The sequence below is a fragment of the Lampetra planeri genome, chromosome 2, assembly GCF_965212315.1.
Source record: "Lampetra planeri chromosome 2, kcLamPlan1.2.h2, whole genome shotgun sequence".
Lineage (NCBI taxonomy): Eukaryota > Metazoa > Chordata > Hyperoartia > Petromyzontiformes > Petromyzontidae > Lampetra > Lampetra planeri.
This window is the reverse complement of record NC_136108.1, coordinates 24676877-24700089: the sequence shown is the minus strand read 5'-3', so window position 1 is coordinate 24700089 and position 23213 is coordinate 24676877. Positions and strand designations below refer to the sequence as shown.

General features: G+C 46.6%; 1 protein-coding gene across 3 annotated transcripts; it reads left to right on the top strand.

Moving 5' to 3' along the window:
- Nucleotides 1-542: 542 nt before the first annotated feature.
- On the top strand, nt 543-22331 carry FAM204A (family with sequence similarity 204 member A). 3 transcript variants are annotated; one of them, XM_078611348.1, is made up of 7 exons: nt 543-1419; nt 4413-4488; nt 4772-4868; nt 5421-5514; nt 14060-14149; nt 15595-15701; nt 21131-22331. In XM_078611348.1, exons 1-7 carry the CDS (start codon nt 1078-1080, stop codon nt 21180-21182), a joined length of 858 nt encoding a protein of 285 aa, XP_078467474.1. In that variant the 5' UTR covers nt 543-1077; the 3' UTR covers nt 21183-22331. The 3 variants fall into 3 exon arrangements, with proteins under 3 accessions (XP_078467474.1, XP_078467465.1, XP_078467483.1); XM_078611339.1 differs by having other exon boundaries at nt 543-1458; XM_078611357.1 differs by lacking the exon at nt 543-1419 and adding an exon at nt 1960-2032.
- The last annotated feature ends 882 nt before the right edge of the window (nt 22332-23213 follow it).

Here is a 23213-nt window from a genome sequence, read left to right as displayed (position 1 = left end):
AGTATGAGTCTAAAGGTCTCTGCGAGTATGGGTATTTACGCGAGTCTTGGGTATCTTGAGTGGGTGTTTGTGCGAGTTATCAGTCTCAGCTGGAGCAGTCGGGGGCACAGCTGGTGCATCTTGCCAGTCATCTCAGCCAGCCAAACCATGGCACCTGCTGGGTCTGTCCCGTGACCTGTCGGCAGCGAGCCTTCGACACTTCACGTGGCCACAAAGTGCACCCAGCCTGGCACAGCCGACGTGACGACGTCACCGCGACTTCGTGACGAACGGCGGGAATGGGTATCGGTCGAGTGAGTGGCCGTCCCGCTGCGTGAGGCTGTTCGTGGTCTGCCATTCGTGACGCTGGGTGGTGAGGGGGGGGCCCACGTAGCGGCTTTGAATTCACGGAGCCCCCCCCCCACGGTAACCTTTGACCCGTAACGCCCCCCCATCACCCCACCGTCGATTCCTACGATCGCGATTTCCGCGTGAAATCCACGACTGAGAGAATCGATCCGAGCGCGATTGGGAATCGTCGGGGGCGTTGCGAATTTAATCGCTCGGGAGCCGCGCAGCCGCACGGCGCTCCTGACGATTACCGCGTCCACGCGATCCGAGAACCGCTCCTCACGTCCTGGACGAGCCGCGGTGGTGGCGTGAGACGTTCACTATCTCGAGGCCCGCTGTGCAGCAGCAGCAGGAGGAGATGGGTTCGATCCCGACCTGACCCCCCCCCTGTTGTGTTCGGAGTTTGCGTTTCTCTCTCCCCGCGGTCGCGTGGATATTTCTTGGTGTCCTCCGGTTTCCCCCTCCACATTTAGAATGAGCACCACGCGTTTAGAGTTTGTTTGGCTGCTGTCAATCTCCACACGATGATGGCAAACCACTCGGTTGAGCTTATTCGTGATAGCCAGGGAGCTTCTGAAAAACAGCTGCATAGCTCAGTGGGGTGAAATAAAACGAGGTTAACAAGTGAAACAGTGACTTTGTGAAGGCGCAAGATCCCAACGTGTCACAGCATCATCGTCAGCAGGAGCAGCGATCGATCCACTGCTGGATGAAAGCTTCCCAAGGCCACGCGCACGCGACCTCCGAATGCGGAATCGATTCTTGCGCTCGTCAATCACCAACCGACCGCGATTCGCCCAAGACCGGAACGCAGGGAATCGATTCTCTGACAATTGGTTGTTTGAATCGACATCCCCCATTGGCTTAATGTCGGAATCGATTCGTGTTTTCTGCCAAGTCGATTCCTCGGTGCCCACTGACCGTGGACGCGGAGACGAAGACAACAACATGGAGAGAGTGGGGAGAGACGCGGAGATAGATAGGGAGGAGGAGGGGAGAGATGGGGAGGAGGAGGCGAGTGAAGAGAAGAGCGATGGGGAGGAGGCGAGGAGAATCCGCGAGGCTGTGGGACAGAGCGGTCTTCGGCAGGTCGAGTCTCATGCAACCACCACGACAACTACTCACCTGGTGTGCACACTCAGTGACACACTCACCTGGTGTGCACACTCAGTGTCACTCACCTGGTGTGCACACTCAGTGTCACTCACTCAGTGACACACTCACCTGGTGTGCACACTCAGTGTCACTCACCTGGTGTGCACCACTCAGTGACGTCACTCACACTTAACTTCTAATTTAGCAATCTTTGAAAGAACGTAATCAACCAGGCTATGCGTTAATTGTGTGTTGACCGACCCTCTGTGTTGCATTGCATTACATTTCGAAATTTTGCTAGGTTATTTAATTTAGTGTGTCTCTCTCCCTGCCTCCTAATTTTTTCAAGCTTTCGCACCGTGCCACTCACCGTACCACTCATGGACATGCTAATTTCTCTAACCCCTCCCTCTCTCTCCACCCCCGCCCCCCTCTCTCTATTTAAGGCCTCGACACAGAGGCGTGATTTCTCTGTGTGCCTGTGTTTGTTCTCTCTCTATGTATCTCTGTGATATCTGTCTGCTTATATGTCTGTCTATATGTCTCTGGTTCTGTGTTTTATCTCTCTCTCAAATATAGCATTCTCAGGAAGAACGTAATCAACCAGGTAGGGTGTTGACTGTTATGTTTTCCGACTCTCTGTTGTATTACATTACATTTCTAAGTATACTAGATTTGTGTTTCTATTTAATTTATACCTGATGATGATTGCTTGTGTTGCAATCGAAACGTCGTATGCTAGTATTTAATTTATTATTTTCTCTTTATACGTGACTTTACCGAAAGAACCAAAGAATACGTCACTCAGTGTCACATTCAGTGACACACTCACCTGGTGTGCACACTCAGTGACACCACTCAGTGTCACTCACTCACCTGGTGAGTACACTCAGTGACACACTCAGTGACGTCACTCAGTGTCACCACTCACCTGGTGTGCACACTCAGTGACACACTCAGTGACACACTCACCTGGTGTGCACACTCAGTGACACACTCAGTGACACACTCACCTGGTGTGCACACTCAGTGACACACTCACCTGGTGAGCACACTCAGTGACACACTCAGTGACACACTCACCTGGTGTGCACACTCAGTGACACACTCACCTGGTGAGCACACTCAGTGACACACTCAGTGACACACTCACCTGGTGTGCACACTCAGTGACACACTCAGTGACACACTCACCTGGTGTGCACACTCAGTGACACACTCAGTGACACACTCACCTGGTGTGCACACTCAGTGACACACTCACCTGGTGTGCACACTCAGTGACACACTCACCTGGTGTGCACACTCAGTGACACACTCAGTGACACACTCACCTGGTGTGCACACTCAGTGACACACTCAGTGACACACTCACCTGGTGTGCACACTCAGTGACACACTCAGTGACACACTCACCTGGTGTGCACACTCAGTGACACTCACTCACCTGGTGTGCACACTCAGTGACACACTCAGTGACACGGAGTTGAGCTCAGACTGCACTTGCTAAAGCCGCAAACCCAGCCATGGATCCACCACTCGCACAACAACAACAACCACCACTGGTAACCACTCACAAGAACAACTCGTTACAGACACGACAACCACATCAACAATCTTAGGTTCGTAGTCGATATCTATGTATGTTGAACTTCTGATTGTTGTGGTATTTTTTTTGTTAGGGTTAGGCCACGCGGTAGTTTCATGGCAAATTTCATGCCAATAACCCTCCCGCGACCCGTCAGGGTGGTCACGTCTACACAGAGTTGATGTTCGCGTTGCCGGTGCATGGACCACGTTGTGACCGACACAGCAGCTGCTCCTGACCGGTGGCCTGAGACTGTTCATGCCATGACTGCGTTCAACGTCAGCGCAGGCCGGGTGCTTGAACCGAAGCCCCTGAACCTTCAAATTGTCAACGAAACAGACCTGTTCAAGAAGAGAATTGAAGTCAACAGGTTTTAGCATCAACTTAGCATTACTTAACATTCTTTTACAAAAAATAGTTGGTAAACATGTGAAGAGATGGATATTTGTTGATAGATTTAGTTTATCATAACAAGTGCTCAAAAGGAATGAGTACATCTTGAAATAGTCGTATAAAACGAGTGTATGTACGTATGTTGAACTTCTAGCCAACCGGGCTCATAGGTGCGGGGGGAAGACAACGAGGAGGAAGTGCTGCTGTGTTGCACAGACAGGTGGTGGAGCTACAGCTGCAACACTGAAGCTGGAATCTGGCACCAGCAAGCCCTGGGGAACAGTGAGGCCCGAGTTTCAATGACACTGCGGTGTGGGTCATTACGTAAACTATTAAACTACAATTAATGTTATTTACCAGCTAAGGCCCACCGAGCTATGAAGCTCTTTTTCAGAAACAAACTGGCTATCACAAATGATAGATCAACAAAGTGGCTTATGTGGAAATATATCGCAGCCAAATACGCACGTTGATTCTAAATATGGAGGGGAAAAAACTGGAGGACCCGGAGAGAGCACACGGAACGGGGAGAGAGACACGTCAACTCCATTCTAGATTTGAAGTTTTCGTGACTGCAAGGAATCATACTCTTAGGTTTTTTCGGTAAAGTCACGTAGGTAAAAAATACAATTAATAAAAGTAATAATAGAAATAAAATAATAAATCACGACGTTTCGGAGACTTATGTTGCCTCCGAAACGTCGTGATTTATTATTTTATTTCTATTATTACTTTTATTAATTTTATTTTTTACCTACGTGACTTTACCGAAAAAACCTAAGAGTATGTCAACTCCAATTATACAGCAGGCGTCAGGATCGGGATCGCACCTACGACCTCCTGTATACCAGGCGAGGTAGTTAACATCTCACCACCGTGAGATGTTAATGGTATTGCATCATTAAATCATTGCTTATCTTAAAAAATATAATAAAATATAAATGTGTGTGATGCTTCTCCCAACATCGGGTTGTGTTTAACAATTGAAACTTTTGTCTCCTGATAGAAGTTTATTGAATTGCAACGGCGGAGGGAGATGCTTGTGAAAAGATCAACAAACGATTTGAGACGCTACGATGAAAGTACGAACTTTGCCTTGCCCGTCACATCTTGCGTGTGCCACGTGGAGCATTTGTGTCATTCTCACTTCATGCCCAAATTGCTTGAGAGAAGCTGCTGCACCCAACGCACCATTGTACTTGTTCAGTTTTCCTCAAAGCCCTTTGTTTAGATGTGTGTGTGTGTGTGCTAAATGAGCTCTTGTGCACTCACTAAGTTAGTCATGCTGTGATTGTTATTATGATGGAGTGTACGCATGACTTGCATTGACGAGAACATCCTCCTGCACCGCTCACACCCTCCTAGCCACACGGTCATCACGGAAGAGGAGGAGGAGGAAACACAAAGCTCACGACTCGCCCATCCCACAGCAACAGGGCGAGCCAGGCGACCGTCCCGCCAGGTATGACCACGATTCAGTTCGACAGGACAGTCGTCCCTCGGTTAGCAGTGACATCGGTAAACGGTTTTTAGGGTTAACGTTTCGCCCCCCATAGGATGTCATGGTTTTGACTGACGTTGACATTATGACTAGCGGTACGTTTACGTTATGCACGCGATGGCGCCAATTTTGGCGAATCCGAGCGCTCGTAAGTGGGGCTGAGCCACGGCCTCAGCCAATCAGCGATGCACCATTTATGGGCGTTGAAACCTCGACTGGCTCTGTTTACATTGTAACGTTTTCTGTTTTGTCAGTGGAAACAGCTCTCTTGTACACTCCGTGATTTTTACTTATTTTTCAACTTATAAGTGAATTCGATTAACAGTTATTTCGGTTCAGAGTAGTTTTCATGGAACGGATTATAAACATTACCCGAGGGATTGCTGTATGTACGCTTACTGGACAAATCCATTTACCTGTGCACCGATGGGATGAAGTAGGGCTCATAAGCAGACTGCGTTCGTTTTCGTACCGCAGCGGGTCTAATCGTTCCCGTCGCTCGTTGTGATGCAGCGAGGGCCCGGAGGCGCAGTGGAGCGAGCTCAAGCAGTACTTCCACGCCAACAAACGCCTTGAGCCGCCACCGTGCAGCCGCCCCCCTCCCATGGTACGCCTCTCGCCCACCGCTCCCGGCCCTGTGAGCCCCCTGCCTCACACCCATACCCCCTTCTCCACTGACGCGGTACGGACGGTTTTACAGCGGATATTTGACTTTTCCGAGCCAAGCCGCGATATACGCTGGCCCCGCAAGGAGACATCTGTATAAAAAAAACTACAGTCTGTTCTCCTATAATGCGGTTGTAGTTGTGTTCCTGAAGAACACTGCATTATGGAAAAATTGCGTTATAATAAATAATATAAAGCACGGTCCACGGTAACACGTGAGATGCGTAAGCAGGCTGAACAAAGACTCAGGCGCGTGGGTAGCATCGAGAAGCATCCAGCAGCCTCCCGCCGTGTGTGATGCTACGCCCAGGCAGCCGTACGGCCACTTGTTCCTACTCGCGCGACATAGTTCCATTCACTCGACCGCATTATATCAATTTCTCATCCAAGTTATAAAAAATGTGTTCCCAAATACATTAATCGCATTACATCAAATTCGCGTTTTGAAAACAGGAGAAGAGACTATTTTACCGGGTAATGCCCACTGAGCTATACAGCTCTTTTTCAGAACCTACCTGGCCACAAGTGATAGCTTAATGAAGTGGCTTGTCACGTGGAAATTTATAGCAGGAACCAAATACTCTAAACGTACATTAATTTTAACGTGGAGGGGAAAACCGGAGGAGCTGGAGAAAAATCGACACGACCATGGAGTTAACATGCAAACTCCAAACATACAGCAGGCGTCAGGGTCGGGATCGAACCCACGACCTCCTGTATACCAGGCGAGGTAGTTAACATCTCGCCACCATGGCACTCCTTTCCCCGCGCCAACATCTCGCCTCGAGGTCTGCAGTGGAAAACAATCCGGTGCCTCCTGAGCCTCGCCAGGCTTGCTCGGCACGGACCCGGCACGGCACCGTCCGGTACACGGCTCCGTACGGTGCAAAAAGGGTTCTTATAAACCCGACCATCATTCAAGATGACAAACCCTGTGAGAATCTGAATATTTATTTAGACTGGAGGAATTCAATGAGCTATGAAGCTCTTTTTCACAGATGTCCCGTAGGTTCAGAGATGTCCAATCGGACATCTATGAACCGACTGTGGTGGTGATAGCATGCTGTGAGGGCTGTTTAGATGGCACATATGTGCTGGGTTTTTGTACGTGTGCAATTTTTACGTTTTCCCTATGCGAAAAAAACAATGGGTGACACCACGATCTGTGGAGGATGGGGGGCCTTGCCGTTGCCCCTGTGCCTGGTTAAACGAGCGTCGTTCCGTGGGAAGTCAACGGGAGGATTTCACCACAAATCTCGCTGTCGCCTGATGATGCTGGTTGTAATTACTGGCGAAACATCGTACTCGAATTGTAAATGTTGTCGTGGGTTTACTCTCCAACACACCGGTGTGCTGTACCAGTAACTAATTGGCACGTTTTGTTTATGTGACAAACCTTACTAATTGGTTGTGTTGTCATGTTGTGGCGGGTTTAACGACACGTTTATATTTAGGCGATCTAACCCAAAAAAAACTCTTATGGGAAGTCAACAGTCAATGTCACCCAAAGTGGCACCACGCTCATTTGATCAGTAAAAAGCTTTGTTCATGACGGGCCACAATTGCACTTCACGCGCGTTTTTCGCCAGGTCTCTCCAACGTGCAAATCAGCCTCTCTTTGTTTTGTTTTTGGGAATGCATAATGTCATGTACACTCAGCAAAAGTAGCCGCCAATTTAGAGCAGAATCACAAGGCTGCCTACCTACAGGAAGTAAAGAAAGGAAGCACCGTGGAGATAACGCAGAGTGGGAGTGAAACGCAGACCTGTTGTGTAAATCTGCATGTCTAAGGGCATCGGAGGAAAGTGGACACCTCTCCCAATACATTCGCTGCACACAGTCACATTCATGGCCTCTCAGCCAGCCTCTACACCCAGCGACGAGTGTTGTCGGAGCCTCATCCAAACCCCACCATTTGCTTGAATCGTACTGACTTCCACGATCCACCCTACCCGCACTGACCATGTTGAGGCCAGAAACCATTCTGGGCACTATGTTGAAGCTACCACATTTCTGGGAGGCTCAGCATTGCTGCCCCCACACACCCAGTGAGTCGACCTTTCTCTTTGTCACCTTGGGCCCATATCACGCACGAGACAAAAGCGCGATTTTTTTTTTTTACAAAACCTTCGGAACGCGGAGACGGCCTTTGTGAAACTGGGACTGTCAGTCAAAACTGAGGGACGCTTGGTAGCTTCATAGACCCACTGCCCCTCGTTGCTAAGCGGCACAACATCACGGTCAACCTGGAGAGGGCAGACTTGCACTGGCACGAGGCCGAAAAGCTGCCAAGGATACAACGTTTAAAGGGCCGTCCATAAATGACGTCACGCACCTAGGGGGGGGGGTCAGACATTTGTGACGATGTGTGACGAGGGGGGGGTGAGAAATGTGACGTCACATCAAAATGCGCAACTTTAAATAGATATATAATTGTTCTAACAACACTAATTGTTCTAACAACACTCCTACAACATCAGAGTGCAGCTCCATATTAAATACGCACTACAATGGCAATAGTTTAAAGCGATTTGAAGCATGTTTTATTTTCAAAATGGAAATATGGTTTTGGGGGGGGGCAGAGCTTTGTGACATCATATTTGAGGGGGGGTCTGACTTTTTGTGACGCCGTGTGGCGAGGGGGGGGGTAAAAAATCGTCCAAAATCGCGTTACGTCATTTATGGACGGCCCCTAAAGAGAATGTAGAGCAGTGTTCTTCATTGCAAGGCCCACGGGCCGCCGTTAGCCCCTGGTGACCTTTAGTGCAGCCCCTGACAAACAAATGTGAGAACACCCCTCATCATAAATCTTGACTTGAAGCTTTCGTGACTGCAGGAATTCATATTCTTTAGGTCTTTCGGTAAGTCACAAATTGATCGTTTAACATTTTTTTTTTTTTATTAATTTGAACCTATCTACGTGACTTTACCGAAAGACCCAAAGAATATACTCCCCATCATCAACGTTCTATCAAACCCCAATGGTTTCAAATGTGTGGTGGCTCTCGCACTGATGATGTCTTATTGGCGAAAGCGCCCCCCCTCTGAAAGTTATTGAAGAACACTGATGTAGATTAAGTTTATTGTAAGAGTAGGTTGGCCTGCGTTGAGTGAAAATCTCCATTGTGTGTTACTTCTCATTGCGGTTTAAAATGCACGCAGCCGGGCAAGTGACGTGAGAGCGTGCACGTCCCATTGTCACGATGAACCAGTGACGTCACAATCGTCACTGGGGCCAGCACTGCACGATAATAAGAGAAGTGTTTTGCAAGAGAGCTGCATTGCATCAGTGCAGTACTGGGAATGGTCAGTTTAAGTCGGGGTTACGTTCCTGGAAAACACGACTTAAACTGGGACGACGTTAACTGATTAGCTATTTCCGGTAAGAACGAACTAAAATACAGGAGATACGTTCCAGCACTCCGATACTCCATATGTAAAGTCCTAATAGATTGCAAATAATGGAGGAAAATAAGTAAAATATATATTTACATACAAATAAAAAAACATTACATAACAATAAAATAAGACGCGCAATAGGTATATAAATCTTGCCAGGGTATATTTGCTCACATTATCATGGGGGGGGGGGGGGGGGGCGATGTGGCTCGAATGAGTCGAGGGAGGTCAAGAGGCAAGTGGTGGAGGGATACATCGGCGAATAACAGCATAGTACCACTACGCTGCTCAAAGTAGTCCCTCGGGCATGCCAGAGCAAGCGCGTGCAGCACACAAACACAACTTGGTAGCGAGCGATTGAGCAACTTACAAGTGATAGTAGACACTTTTGTGGATGACATCAAACTGATCGACGACTTAAACTGATAATACCCAACTTAAATTGATTGTTTCCGGTACTGAAAGATCGCTACTTGGCCTGTATTTGACTTCATGAGGAATGTTCAATGCTTTCCAGTTCAGGTTTAAAGCGTTTATGCATTACCTTTGGCCGTCTGTGCGCGATGGGATGTAAGATAGTGCCCTTGAGATGATCCAAATTTGAACCAAACCTATTCTTCTTTTTCATACTTTGATACTGGCAAAAAGGTCCCATAATATAGCAGCTCAAACCAAGCTATAAATCCTCTGATACGTGTGGCATTGTCTTTGAGCCTTTCGCCTTTTGGTGTTCTCTGGTCTGACGCTGGTGAGACTAGGCCATGAAGAATTCTGTCTCTGGTGTAGGCCAATCAGTTTCAAGGACAACGCATATATTACACTATGTAACACAATTTTTGTTCCTGGGTAGTAAGTGTTATTTCCTCATTGCTTATGCCTAAAAAGTATAGAAAATGGCTATTATTCCCCACAAGCTTTGCTTTTGTGACCAGGACATTGATATTTTGAAATGTACCTATTTTCAATGAGAAAATGGGCGAATTTGTGTCTTTTCGTTCACATTAAGTCAGAGAAAAACAACATATGAATAAAAATGGACATGTATTTATACTAAAGTAATACAAAAATGACTACAAAAGATGTAGAAGTGAGTAGTTTTTCGAGATTTACGATTATACTATAAATCACTTTCACGAATCAGCCCCTAAATGTAGTCTCTCATCATGTTCTCGTTATACTGTCCTTGGTAGCGGCGTTCAAAGTCCAGTATATCCTGGTGGAAGCGCTCACCTTGCTCCTCCGAGTATGCTCCCATATTCTTCTTGAATTGATCAAGATGAGCATCAAGGATATGGACTTTGAGGGACATCCCACAGCCCATTGTGCCGTAGTTCTTCACCAGAGTCTCAACCAGCTACACGTAGTTTTCGACCTTGTGATTGCGCAGGAAGCTACGAACCACTGCAACAAAGCTGTTCTAAGCCACTTTCTCCTTACTAGTGAGCTTCTTGGGGAATTCATTGCACTCCAGGATCTTCTTCATCTGTAATCCGACGAAGGCACTGGCTTTGACTTTTGCCTCAGACAGCTTAGGCAAGAAGTTTTGAAGGTACTTGAAGGCTGCTGACTCCTTATCTACAGCTCTGACAAAAAAATTCATAAAGCCCAATTTTACGTGCATTGGTGGCATCAGCACCTTCCCGGGGGCCACCAGTGGCTCCCACTTGACATTGTTCCTCCCCACAGAGAACTCGGTCCGCTGTGGCCAGTCCCGCCTGTGGTAGTGCGCCTTGGTGTCCCTGCTGTCCCAAAGGCAAAGATAGCAGGGAAACTTTGTAAAACCGCCTTGGAGACCCATAAGAAATGCCACCATTTTGAAGTCTCCGATGACCTCCCAGCCATACTCATCATACTTCAAGGCGTCCAGAAAAGTCTTGATGCTGTTGTAATCCTCTTTGAGGTGCACCGAGTGAGCCAGGGGAAGAGACGGGTACTTGTTACCATTACGGAGCAGCACGGCTTTGAGGCTCCTGGATGAGCTGTCAATGAAGAGGCGCCACTAATTCTGGTTACAGGCGATTCCAATTGCCTCGAACAGACTGGTCACATTGTGGCAGAAGCAGAGCCCATCTTGATGGGTGAAGAAGTTGCAAAAAGGTTGGTGACGCTTCCTCTGATCTGCGACTTGTACACTTTCATCCAACAAGTTCCACTGCTTGAGCCTAGACGTCAAATGCTCGGCATTGGACTTGGTGAGACCAAGATCTCTGATAAAGTCGTTGAGGTATTTTTGGTTGGGGTAGTATGGGTTTATCTCCTGCGGTTATCGCACAGTCCCTAATGCGGTCACCCTGTGAGCAATGTTACAGCCATGGAAGTGAGATACTCTGCGTGTTAAGCTTGATCTGTTCTCAATCTTCCTGCCCTTTGCCACCCACCACAGAGGCCCCCTGGTGGTCTATCCAAACACTAAAACTATGATTGAAATTTTTTTTTATTTTATTAGGTTTGGCCCACTGAGATCTATAGATCTCTTTCAGAAGTGACCTGGCCACAAATGTATATGTATAGCAGCCAAATGCTCAAAACGCATGTTTCTAAATGTGGAGGGGGAAACAGGAGGGTCCGGAGAAAAATCCACACGACCACAGGAAGAGTAACATGCAAACTCCAAATATACAGGTGTCAGGGTCGGGATCGAACTCACGACCTCTTGTATACCAGGCGAGGTAGTTAACAACTCCCCACCGTGGCACCCCTATGCAGATTCAACCATGCTTAGCTTCCACAGTCTGACGAGAATTAGCACGGTTGTGCACCTCAGATTAGTACAATTGACTAGTATGGTGCGAAAGAATTTGAACATACATACAGAATGGGCGCTTTCTGGGTAATCTGGTCATACAGAGCATCACATGTGTCCGTATATATCGTGTACCGACCTTTTAGTCAAGGCCCCTTCCAGACCATAGGTCAGTGGATTTAAAAATGCGTTAAAATTTGACATTGAAACAAACACCTGCTTGTTTACGATTCCCTGTTGTTCACCATCTGCCGGGTGAGGGGGTGTGTGGTGGTGATGTATCATTTTACTGCACTTGTTGATTTTGCAGGGATGGCAGTTTTCTCATTCTCTCAATCTTGTTTACCGAGTTTTGAAGGTTTTTTTTTATGTTACTCATTAACGGGTAAACTGCTCATGTGTGGCATGCTGGTGTAGTTTTCCTCAAAATGCACCTGGCCTGGCACAAGCGCCGTGGTGATGTCACCGCCACTTCATGGCGAATGGCGTATTTTGGTCTAGTTTTACAAGTTTCTCTGTGATGATCCTGAGCAAGATAAAGGGGGTCCGGTGTTTACGATTTTTCACTTTTGGAATGTTCTGGTTGTTGCCAATCCTGTCGTGTGGAGAGACTGAGATGCGTTTGGATTACTCTCTACGTAATAATTCACGGAATGTTTTCTTCACAATCAGTTATACGTTAAATTGTGGTTTTAGCATTTATAATGATTTCGCGTTAGTGTATGAAGAGTTGACGAATCTACATTTCTTGAAGGCCTCTCTGATCCTGTTCAAATACTGACTGAGGCCCACAAATAAGTGACCAGGTGAGACTATTCTGTTCTATTTTTATTTTATCAGGTAAGACCCACTGAGCTTCATAGCACTTTTTCAGAAGCGACATTGCTATCACAAATGATAGCTCGACAAAGTGGCTTATCATCACGTGGACATTTGTAGCAGCCAAATACTCTAAATGCATGACTATAAATTTGGGGAGAAAAACCGGAGGACCCGGAGAAAAATACACGCGACCACGGGGAGAAGATACAAACTCCAAATATACAGCAGGCATCAGGGTCGGGATCAAACCCACAACCTCCTTCATACCAGGCAAGGGAGTTAACATCACGCCACCACTTGTTGAAGACAGAAAATGCGTCTGTCTTCAACAATACACCACTCTGCAACATGGTTACCCAGGATGCATTGTGTCCTCATCTTTCGACACATTTATGTTTAATACAAATGAGTTTACACGTAATACGTTTGATTTTAGAAGGGTTTGTTACTCAGAATATAATTACAGGTGAATGTTCGTATGGATATTCTCGGGGAGTTAGGGAAGAGGGAGGCATTGTGTTTGAAGGGTATAGCGATACACTCCGATCATCCTGACGCACTTATCTGGCTTGCATCTACATCAGCCATGCGAAAGAAAAGAAGAATATTACGACCTTTAAGCTGATGCTGACGTCCGTGTTTATGGAGCTCCTGTGCCGAGCTGTACGTCTGTGTGTGTCAGGGACTCATGTGACGGGCTGTACGTCTGTGCGTGTCAGGGACTCCTGTGCTGGGCTGTACGTCTGTGTGTGTCAAGGACTCCGTTGCTCCCCACTTTGCTTTTAAGAGTTCACATTCGGGTTGTTAATTCACATTGCAGACACGTCTGTAAACGTTATCGCCGCGAACTTGTAAGCACTTGTTTTTTCTGGGCATACTTTTACGTAATATAAAGTGTGCGTTTCCCACTGCCACTCGTGTGAGTGGCAATTCTCAGAACCGTTTTTATATGTTGGTGTTTACACTAATGGTGTAGCGGCAGCCTAGTCACAGCGTGTTGTCAGTTTACTTGTACGTGTCGCTTCGTGACGTCACGGTACAGATTTGTGTTGACATTGTGGGGAGCTGTGGCGCAGTGGTTAGCACACTGCGCTATCAACCCGCCAACCTGAGTTTGATTCCAGCTCCTGCTAACATCGGTGGCGAGTGATCTGAGCTGGTCCTGGGCACCTCCCCCCTACTTAACCAACCCACACTGGCCAGTGTGGTGAGGATTGGTCAAACAACACGTGTATATATATATGTACGTTGAACTTCTTTAGCACCGTACGTAACCAACCGTGCTAATCAGAGGTGCGGGATGAAATGACTGTCCTGGTGTTGGGGAGGATTTATTTCAGCAGGGGATTGACAAAGGACTCTAAATTCTTATAATAATTATAAATTACGTGATTAAGGTAATGGTACTGTGAGCGTATGTGATCGTACTTGTCATAATTATCACCATACAGTGTGTTATGCGCGTGTGTTTACGCGTCATATGAGATTGTGTCATGCGTAATGGGCTGCGTTGCTCGGACAGGGCCGTCTGGACAAGAGGGTGGAGGCCGCCATTGCCGAGGGCGACATCGACGTGGCCGACCGGCTGAGTGACCAGGTGGCGTCGCGAGAGGTGCGTCGTCCTCTTCACATGCGCCCCGCATCCATCCTGCGTGGAGCCACGGCCATGAGAACTTTCCAACGTCACTTTACAGCAATGGGGGGGGGGGGGGGCTGCCAGGGTGTAATGATTCGCACACTCGACTCACAATCCAGTGGTTCAGTCTCGACGGTGTAAGTCGGTTCACCGCAGTTAGACGGGCAGGTCGCGTGCGTGGTGGGGTGGAGTGTGGGTACTTCCACCTTTATTCAAGATTTCTCGCCGGTGTGGATGAGTAGGCCAAACACACTCTAGAGGGGTTCTCTAGAGCTCCCTCTCATGGAGGTCCTTCCAACAGTGGCGTGAGCGAGTACATGGAGGGTTGCACCTTTCAATGACGATGGAAATCTTTCAAGGCAGTGTAAGTGAAATGTCCAATCGCACCAGTATGGAACATCAATACGCAGCAGCAGCAGTATCTGGCAGTCTCTGTTAAGAAAAAAGTAAAACCCAAACCACCCCTCCTATCGAATGACTCGACTGCGTTGCGATCATATCATGTGAACGCTGTCGTCGGACTTAACAAGCTACGCAACATGCTGCAACGGGCTCGCGCTTTGTTTAAAAAACAAAGCGTGAAGCTTCTCTACGCGTACGCCGGCTCTATTCGCTGGTGACCACCTGTCCGTGAGTCAGTGAATCGGTGCCACAGACTTGTCGGAAAGTAAAACCCGATCAGCCCCACTCGATGCAGTGTGAACAATGAAATTGTGTGTCGTCATCACCTAACTGACGCGCGTTGTGAACTCCACTCCCCCATTAATAATCGAGAGCTGACTCAAATTAAGCAAAGTACAGTCGCACCCCTTTTACGTCGTTTCCCAAATACGTCATCACTTTATTAATACCACTGCATGATTTCAAACTGCTATAAACTATTATTTCTTTTACCAGGTAAGGCCCACCGAGCTGTCGAGTATATTTCTTTTTTCAGAAGCGACCTGGCCACAAATGATAGCTCGATTTAAGTGGTTTATCATGTGGAAATGTATATCAGCCAAATCCTCTCAATGCATGTTGATTTTAAATGTGGAGGAAAAAACCGGAGGACCTGGAGAAAAATTTACGCGACTATTGGGAGAGCATGCATACTCCAAATTTCGAGGCATCGGGGTCGGGATCAAACCCATGACCTCCTGTACACCGGGCGAGGTAGTGAATATCTCGCCACCTTGGCGCCTCTGCCCACACATCAGCATCCGTCTTTTATCATATCCGTCGCCTCAGACTTTGCCTCCCTGTCACTTGCGTTGATTGACGTCGTTTCGATATTCGTCTTCGCTCCTTTCGGGAACGCACCCCTGGCGTAAACCAGGGTATCAATGCACGTGAACCAGTTTTATTCCTCATTAAATCTCTTTCGTTATTGGGCATTTTTTTATTTTATGGTTTACACATTTACAATGTTTTCCTTGCAGTTTGGGGTGATGGTGAGCAAGGCGGTGGAGTGCCGCGAATTTGTAGCAGAGCAGCGCGCGATGTCAGAAGCCAAGTTCAAGAAGAAGAAACCCAACTTGGCGTGGGGGTAGGTGTGACGCTGTGCCCTCCACAAGCCTCGCTTCCCACGCATTCACATGTCGCTTACTAGTCTCCGCTCCTTACTCAACACTCAATTATTTTCCAGAGCTAACCCCATGACCCCCCTTAATCTCCGACCTCTTAACCACTACCACCGTTACCGGTCCCTCTTCATGTTCTCATGACATGGCTATCACTCATTCCCCCATTCACTCAATCCATTCGTCATCATTTGCTGTCATAAATTTTTGCTTTCACTTAATGCACAGATTCACCTCCATTGCTTTTTTTGTTATCTATTTCGTTCACCTAATCTCCACCGTTACATTCACACGCGTTGTTGTACCATTCTTAATTCTCTGTAAAGCGCCTTGGTTAAGGTGCTATATAAATTACATTAAAGATAAGATTAGCTAGTTAAACACGAAGGCTTTTACAACCAATATCCATAATAGAGGTTTTTTTGGGTTAGATTGCGTAAATATAAAGGTGTCGTTAAAATTACACATTTATGCATTATATGAATACGTTAACCCCCCTCCCCTCTGGGCTTCGCACCTGATTGGCCCACAAGTGATGACATCACATTTATCCCTCTATTTAAGACTGAAACAGGAAGAGGATTTTTTTCCAAAACTCTGGCTGTCGCCTGATGATGCTACTTGTAATTGCTGGCGAAACGTCACGATGCTCGAATTGTAAATGTTGTAGTGGGTTTACTCTCCAACACACCGGTGTGCTGCACTAGTAACTAACTATCACGTTTTGTTTACCTTAAACCTTACCGATTGGCTGTGTGGGGTGGTGGCGGGTTTAACGACATATTTATATTTACGTGATCTAACAAAAAAAAACCTATTATGGATAAGATCAGCTGTTGATGACGACAACAACAACATGAGCAAATAGCAAGTTGGATAGTGGCACAACGATCCACTTACACACGAGCTGCTTGAATTGCTCCTTCTCCTTGACGGACGTACTTTCCTGGCGTAGTTTCTTCTCTTGGCTGCCACTTTATCATCGATGTTCATTTTCACGTCCGTGCATTGTGTTCATGTTCAAACGCCGCTGTTGAGAATTACCAGCAATGAGAGACAGATCACGTAGGCATAAAATAAATCACGACGTTTCGGGCGCAACACAAGCGTCCGTCATCAGGTGGGAAAGCATGGTCTGCTGCTGAGGCAGACTGTTTTAAAAGGTTTGAAATGGGTGTAGCTCAAGGGTTATAAAGAATTCTAGATTTGAAGCTTTCGTGACTGCAATAATTCATATCCTTAGGTTTTTTCGGTAAAGTCACGTAGGTAAAAAAACATTAAAAAGTAAAATAAAATAAAAATCACGATGTTTCGGAGGCAACACAAGCTTCCGTCTTCAGGTGGTACCGTCACAGCCACGACAGCTGTATCAAGTAAATGAGAGATTGCAGAAGCCACCACTCCGTTTATATAATGGTTGGAGGAGGTGGTGGAGCAAGGGCCGCATACTTTTATTAATATGGTAAGGTGAGGCTTAAGACTAAGAATAGACTGCATAACAAAGGCTGAGCCTTTGTTATGGAGAGGTGCGGTTTGTGACTCAACCTGTAACAGGGAGACCACCACTAGACATGGTAAACTGTGATGGTTGTCTGTCAAATAAGATTGGCAAATAAGTGTAGTTAAATCTTTTTTGCATGGTTAATCACATCTTTCCAATGATTACTCAGTTTGTAACCGTCATCACGGTTGAAATTATGTCTGTGTTTGTATATTTGTATGGCTTCGTGTACAAACCTTTGATGGTAGCCAGGAGGTTTGCAGAGAACCTTGGTCTCGGAAAATACAATTTCATGAGAGCCCACCGAGTTGTAGCAATGATCGGCAACGGCCGAAGAATCAGTTTTGCCGTGTTTCAGATGTGACTTGTGCTCGCGGACACGATCAGAAACATGACGTTTCGTTTCTCCAATGTAGCAATCACCACAAATGCAACTCAATTTGTAGACTCCAGGATACTGTAAGTCAGGAACGACATCCTTCACAGATGGAATCAAATCATGGATTTTATGCACTGTACTGAATCGGACTTGGATCTTATGTTTGCTATGTATGGCAACGTGAACTATCACGTTGCCATACATAGCAGGCGTGACCATCTGTGAAGGATGTCGTTCCTGACTTACAGTATCCTGGAGTCTACAAATTGAGTTGCATTTGTGGTGATTGCTACATTGGAGAAACGAAACGTCATGTTTCTGATCGTGTCCGCGAGCACAAGTCAGATCTGAAACACGGCAGAACTGATTCTTCGGCCGTTGCCGATCATTGCTACAACTCGGTGGGCTCTCATGAAATTGTATTTTCCGAGACCAAGGTTCTCTGCAAACCTCCTGGCTACCATCAAAGGTTTGTACACGAAGCCATACAAATATACAAACACAGACATAATTTCAACCGTGATGACGGTTACAAACTGAGTAATCATTGGAAAGATGTGATTAACCATGCAAAAAAGATTTAACTACACTTATTTGCCAATCTTATTTGACAGACAACCATCACAGTTTACCATGTCTAGTGGTGGTCTCCCTGTTACAGGTTGAGTCACAAACCGCACCTCTCCATAACAAAGGCTCAGCCTTTGTTATGCAGTCTATTCTTAGTCTTAAGCCTCACCTTACCATATTAATAAAAGTATGCGGCCCTTGCTCCACCACCTCCTCCAACCATTATATAAACGGAGTGGTGGCTTCTGCAATCTCTCATTTACTTGATACAGCTGTCGTGGCTGTGACGGTACCACCTGAAGACGGAAGCTTGTGTTGCCTCCGAAACGTCGTGATTTTTTATTTTATTTTACTTTTTAATGTTTTTTTACCTACGTGACTTTACCGAAAAAACCTAAGAATATGGTTATAAAGAAGTGGCCGGGGCTAGTGATGTTAATGTGAGAAATTAGCATGTAACTGTAGAAAATAAGGAAAGCGGCCTTCTCGACGAGGGCATGGAAGTGGCTATGTTAATGTGAGAGATTAGCATGATGTTAATGTGAGAAATTAGAGGGCACAGAAGTGGCTATGTTAATGTGAGGGATTAGCATGATGTTAATGTGAGAAATTAGAGGGCACGGAAGTGGCTATGTTAATGTGAGGGATTAGCATGATGTTAAAGTGAGAAATTAGCATGTAACTGTAGAAAAGAAGGAGAAGAGGTGGGCCTCCTCGACGAGGGAGTGCAACCCAACGGGTGTAATACATATTACAGCCTCAGCAGCAGACTAAGTTTTCCCACCTGATGACGGACGCTTATGTTGCGCCCGAAACGTCGTGATTTATTTTATTTTATGCCTACGTGACTTTACCGAAAGAACCAAAGAGTATGGATTCCTGCAGTCACGAAAGCCTCAAATCAAGATTGAGAGACAGATCCTCTAAAGCCAGATGCGGATCGTAGCCAACCCACACGGGTTGGATCTGACAGGATATGACTCAATACGAGAGCATGAGGATGTTTACACCATTGATGCCCTGGTGCTGCTCACAGTAGACTGTTTTGAATAATACTGGTAGGAACCTCCTGGTTACACCAGCCCACAGGGGATTATTTTGTCCGTCCGTCGTGCAGGGAGGGGCTGGGTGGGGAGGGAGGGGCTGGTTGGGGAGGGAGGGGCTGGGTGGGGAGGGGCTGGTCACCCCATGGTACCCTTATAAAACTCAACGTTTAACCTACTCACACCGGCTTGTGCCCGCCCTCACAGTCGGGCATATTTGCGGAATACACCACGCCGCCATTGACCCTGGCCATTGACCGAGCAACCCAATGTTCCTACCAGCTCCCTCCGCAGGAATGTTTTAAATTAACAATGATGCTTACACATCGTATATACAAATATGCAATATTTATGCACACGCATACAGGTGCACAATAGTCACAGAATCTACACACTGATCTAAATGCCCTGATACAGCCTGCCATACATTCACACAGCTTTTCAAGAGACCTGCATTTCGTTAAATTTTTCGATGTTTTCTCTTTTTTTCAGTGGTGACATGGCCTGCCAATTAGCACGTCCACCGTTTGTGGTGGAGGTTCACAGTTCGCATCCGACGGATGCCCTAATTAATACTGCGGGTGTAATGACCGTGATGATACCACATGCTGCCTGCCTCGCGGTGGCCATCCCTGAATGTCCGTCGCCAGAGTAGGCCACTATGTAGTGGCATATCGGGGTCCACATTTACCAAATTCGAAACTGGGAATTGCACGTAGTATTTGCATCTTACTGGCAGACTGATGCCCGTTTGCAGGCCAGGCTCTGGGTCACGTTGTATCCACGGGGACAGCTGCCACTGAGGGAAGCTCTTTCAATTGTGCTGAGATTAGATACGATGATGTAAGGCGCTTCTGAGGCGTATGGGGTGGGGCGCTTGATCAAAAACTACTCACGCTCACCTCCCTTCCACCCAGACTCCCCGCAGAATGTTGGTTATCTCTGTACCTCCCCCCCCCCATATATAAGCCCCCCTCTTCCCGACGAAAGAATACCATAGGTTGAGGCATCGAGCCTACCACCCCCACTTAAATGTGGCTATGAGACGCCGAGAGCCCTCCCCTCACCCCTGCGGATTTTCTGTCCCCCCACCGCCGTCCCTAGAACGCATCGGCGCGTTGTACCGAGCTCGTGTTCTTACCACAATAAAAACATTAAAAAACAACAATAGACCAACTAAAAAAACTACTCATTCTCGATAACGCAGCACGATTCTTACAGATCAGATATACGCATACGTACAGAACACATGCACGTACACGCTAACACCGAGTGTACATACACTTGCACAACAACACACACAAGATATAACAAATACTCGATGCCCGATGGATTGTTTCACCGCTTGAGAATGAGGGATGTGACGGCTTGGGAGAGAGGAGGCCTTCGTCCAGCAGTGAATAGATCAATCCCGTTGATGACGACAATGATTGTTCGAGCAAGAATGCCTAAACACACCTCGTGTTTCAATGTGCCACTCATAAGTGTATCCCAAAGAGAAAGAAAATAGACAACGTTTAGAGAAATGGCCGTTCTTCATAGCCGAGAGAGGGAAGAGGCCAGAGATATTGAGTGGTTAATATTTGCAGGCTGTACTACATAACCGTGGGGCCCTGATATCAATAATTTAATAGAAATACAGCAGTTAAGAAAATAGATGGAAAAATATGTAATGGGCAACGTTTCGGGTAATGACCCTTATGTGCTGTGAAGAAGGACCATTGCTCCAAATGTCACTGATTTAAAAACATATATCATCAGGGCGGCGCTCTTGATGCGTTCCGTTGCTGTTATTTACTCACATGCACCACTGCCAACGCAGCATCGCACGTTTTCACACGTGTTCTTTGTATGTTCTCTGTATGTTCTATCTTTCACGCATTTTTTTTTATCTTGTTGCAGATTCGAAGCTAAGAAACGGTGGGAGACGAAGAGCAACATGGGGTATATGTGAAACCTAGCGCAGGTGGGCGGCCGGAGCCTTTGCTCGCTTGTGTCCACCCCGCGGACCCGTGCTGGGGGGACACAGCGAGCGCAAGATGCTTGCTGTCGGCACCTCGGTGTGGGCAGTGTAACGCGGCGTAAAGCCGCTGCCCGTACCGTGACGGGATAGGTGGTATCCAGAGGTGGTGCTATGCAGGCACGGGATGATTCGCCGATGACCAAATTGCCAGAAAAGCACCGCTTGCTGGATCCCACAGGCCAAGCGGGTTTGAGCCTGGAAATTACCTGGGTTGGTGACTCTCATGTGCCAGCAGATTGCCATCGGCAGCTGCAGGGCTACATGGTGTTCAGTAGACGTCAGTGCAGCAGATTGCAATGTTGTATAGTAAATATATGCTTCCACGTCTGTGCTCCCCTACATCACCAACACCCGCACTGACCAGCGTGGTGAAGTTTGGTCAAGTAAACCCTACTATCCACATGGGGAGATCTTCATACAGCTGTGGATTGAAAAGAAAGGGGCTCATCTTCTTGGGTCTTTCGGTAATGTCACGTAGATAGGTGCAAAGAAAATAACAAAAAATAACAAAAAAACTAGTAGATTTTTGTTATATATATTTTTTGCAGTTTTTTGTTATTTTTGGTTATTTTCGTTTAACCTATCTACGTGACTTTACCGAAAGACCCAAGAATATTAATTCCTGCTGTCACGAAAACTTTAAGTCAAGATTTAAGAAAGATGCTGAGCATGCAATGATCCCCCAGAGTGATTTGGTGAATTGTCACGATTTGGGTCGGGATTCGATTCGAGAGTCAACAGCTTCGCCGCCTCGATTGTTTAGCAATGTCTGCTGCATTAGCCTCGATGTAACAGCATATCACTTACATGTTTGTATTAATCATAAGCCGACTTTGTGTGCACTATTTGATGAATCGATAGAGCGTTAATGGGTAAATGCTATTTAGTAGATCATATATTTTTAAATACAGGTTTAATTTAAAACTACTATATTTACCATTGTGATATTATTTGCACCACAGTATTCTAATAAACCGTGAACAGGAAAGATATGGATTTTAAAAAAGCACTTTCACAATGCATGCAAACTTTGGTTCTTTTGGTAAGTCACGTAGAAAATAAAATCAAATAATAATGGAATACGACGTTTCGGTTGCAACACAAGCAACCATCATCAGGTAAGAATGAATGATAAAACACAGACACGGGAACAGCATAGGCAGACACATGCAGAGAGAGACACGCACAAAGACACACCGAGCGAGACACACCAAGACAAAAAGAAGGACAACGAATCTGTGCCGAGGCGTAAAATAGAGAGAGGGGGGAGGGGCCGGGGCAGAGAGAGGACTGGGGAGGCGGACAGACGAGAGGTGACCAGCGGACAGACAAGGGGACAAGGAGGGAGCAGTGTGGAATTCCGGACCACAGTGGCCGGAGGAGAGACTGGTTTAGAGCAAGAAAATCGAAAGTTTGAGAAAGCAAATTTAGTAAAATTAAGACGTGTAATGCATTGCAACACAGAGGGTCGGCTAACACACAGTTGACGCATAGCCTGGTTGATCATTCTCCCAAAGGTTGCTAAATTAGAAGTGTGATAAAACACAGACACGGAAACACCGTCTCCTCCTGTCCCCTGCAAAACTTGGAGTAAAAAAAAAATCCTCATTCAATATGCACAGCAAGTACACTTTGTATTGTGGTTTAATAAAGCAAAGTACAGGTTACAAATATTGTAAACGTTATTTTTATTGGCGCTTTCCAATGAGGTTGAAAGTGTGAATGTATCGGCTTATTCTATGGCGAGGATGTGTGACCTCCTTTGGGGGAAACTTGGAGCTCACAAGCACGAGCATCAGTGGGATGGAGATGGTATCATCAAAACGAACCCTCATCCATCAGTGGACTGACAGCTGGTCCATGTACAGTACACACTAAACTATTATTTTACCAGGTAAGGCCCACAAATGTTTGAGAAGCGACCTGGTCACATGATAGTTCAACGAAGTGGCTTATGTGGAA

What these genes read in the sequence shown, in the direction of transcription:
- FAM204A (XM_078611339.1), top strand. Translation starts at nt 1,078, where the DNA reads ATGCGGAATCGATTCTTGCGCTCGTCAATCACCAACCGACCGCGATTC. An exon ending in CCACGACAACTACTCACCTG is followed by an intron (nt 1,459 to 4,412) that starts GTGTGCACACTC and finishes GTCTCCTGATAG; the next exon opens with AAGTTTATTGAATTGCAACG. An exon ending in CCAGGCGACCGTCCCGCCAG is followed by an intron (nt 4,869 to 5,420) that starts GTATGACCACGA and finishes GTTGTGATGCAG; the next exon opens with CGAGGGCCCGGAGGCGCAGT.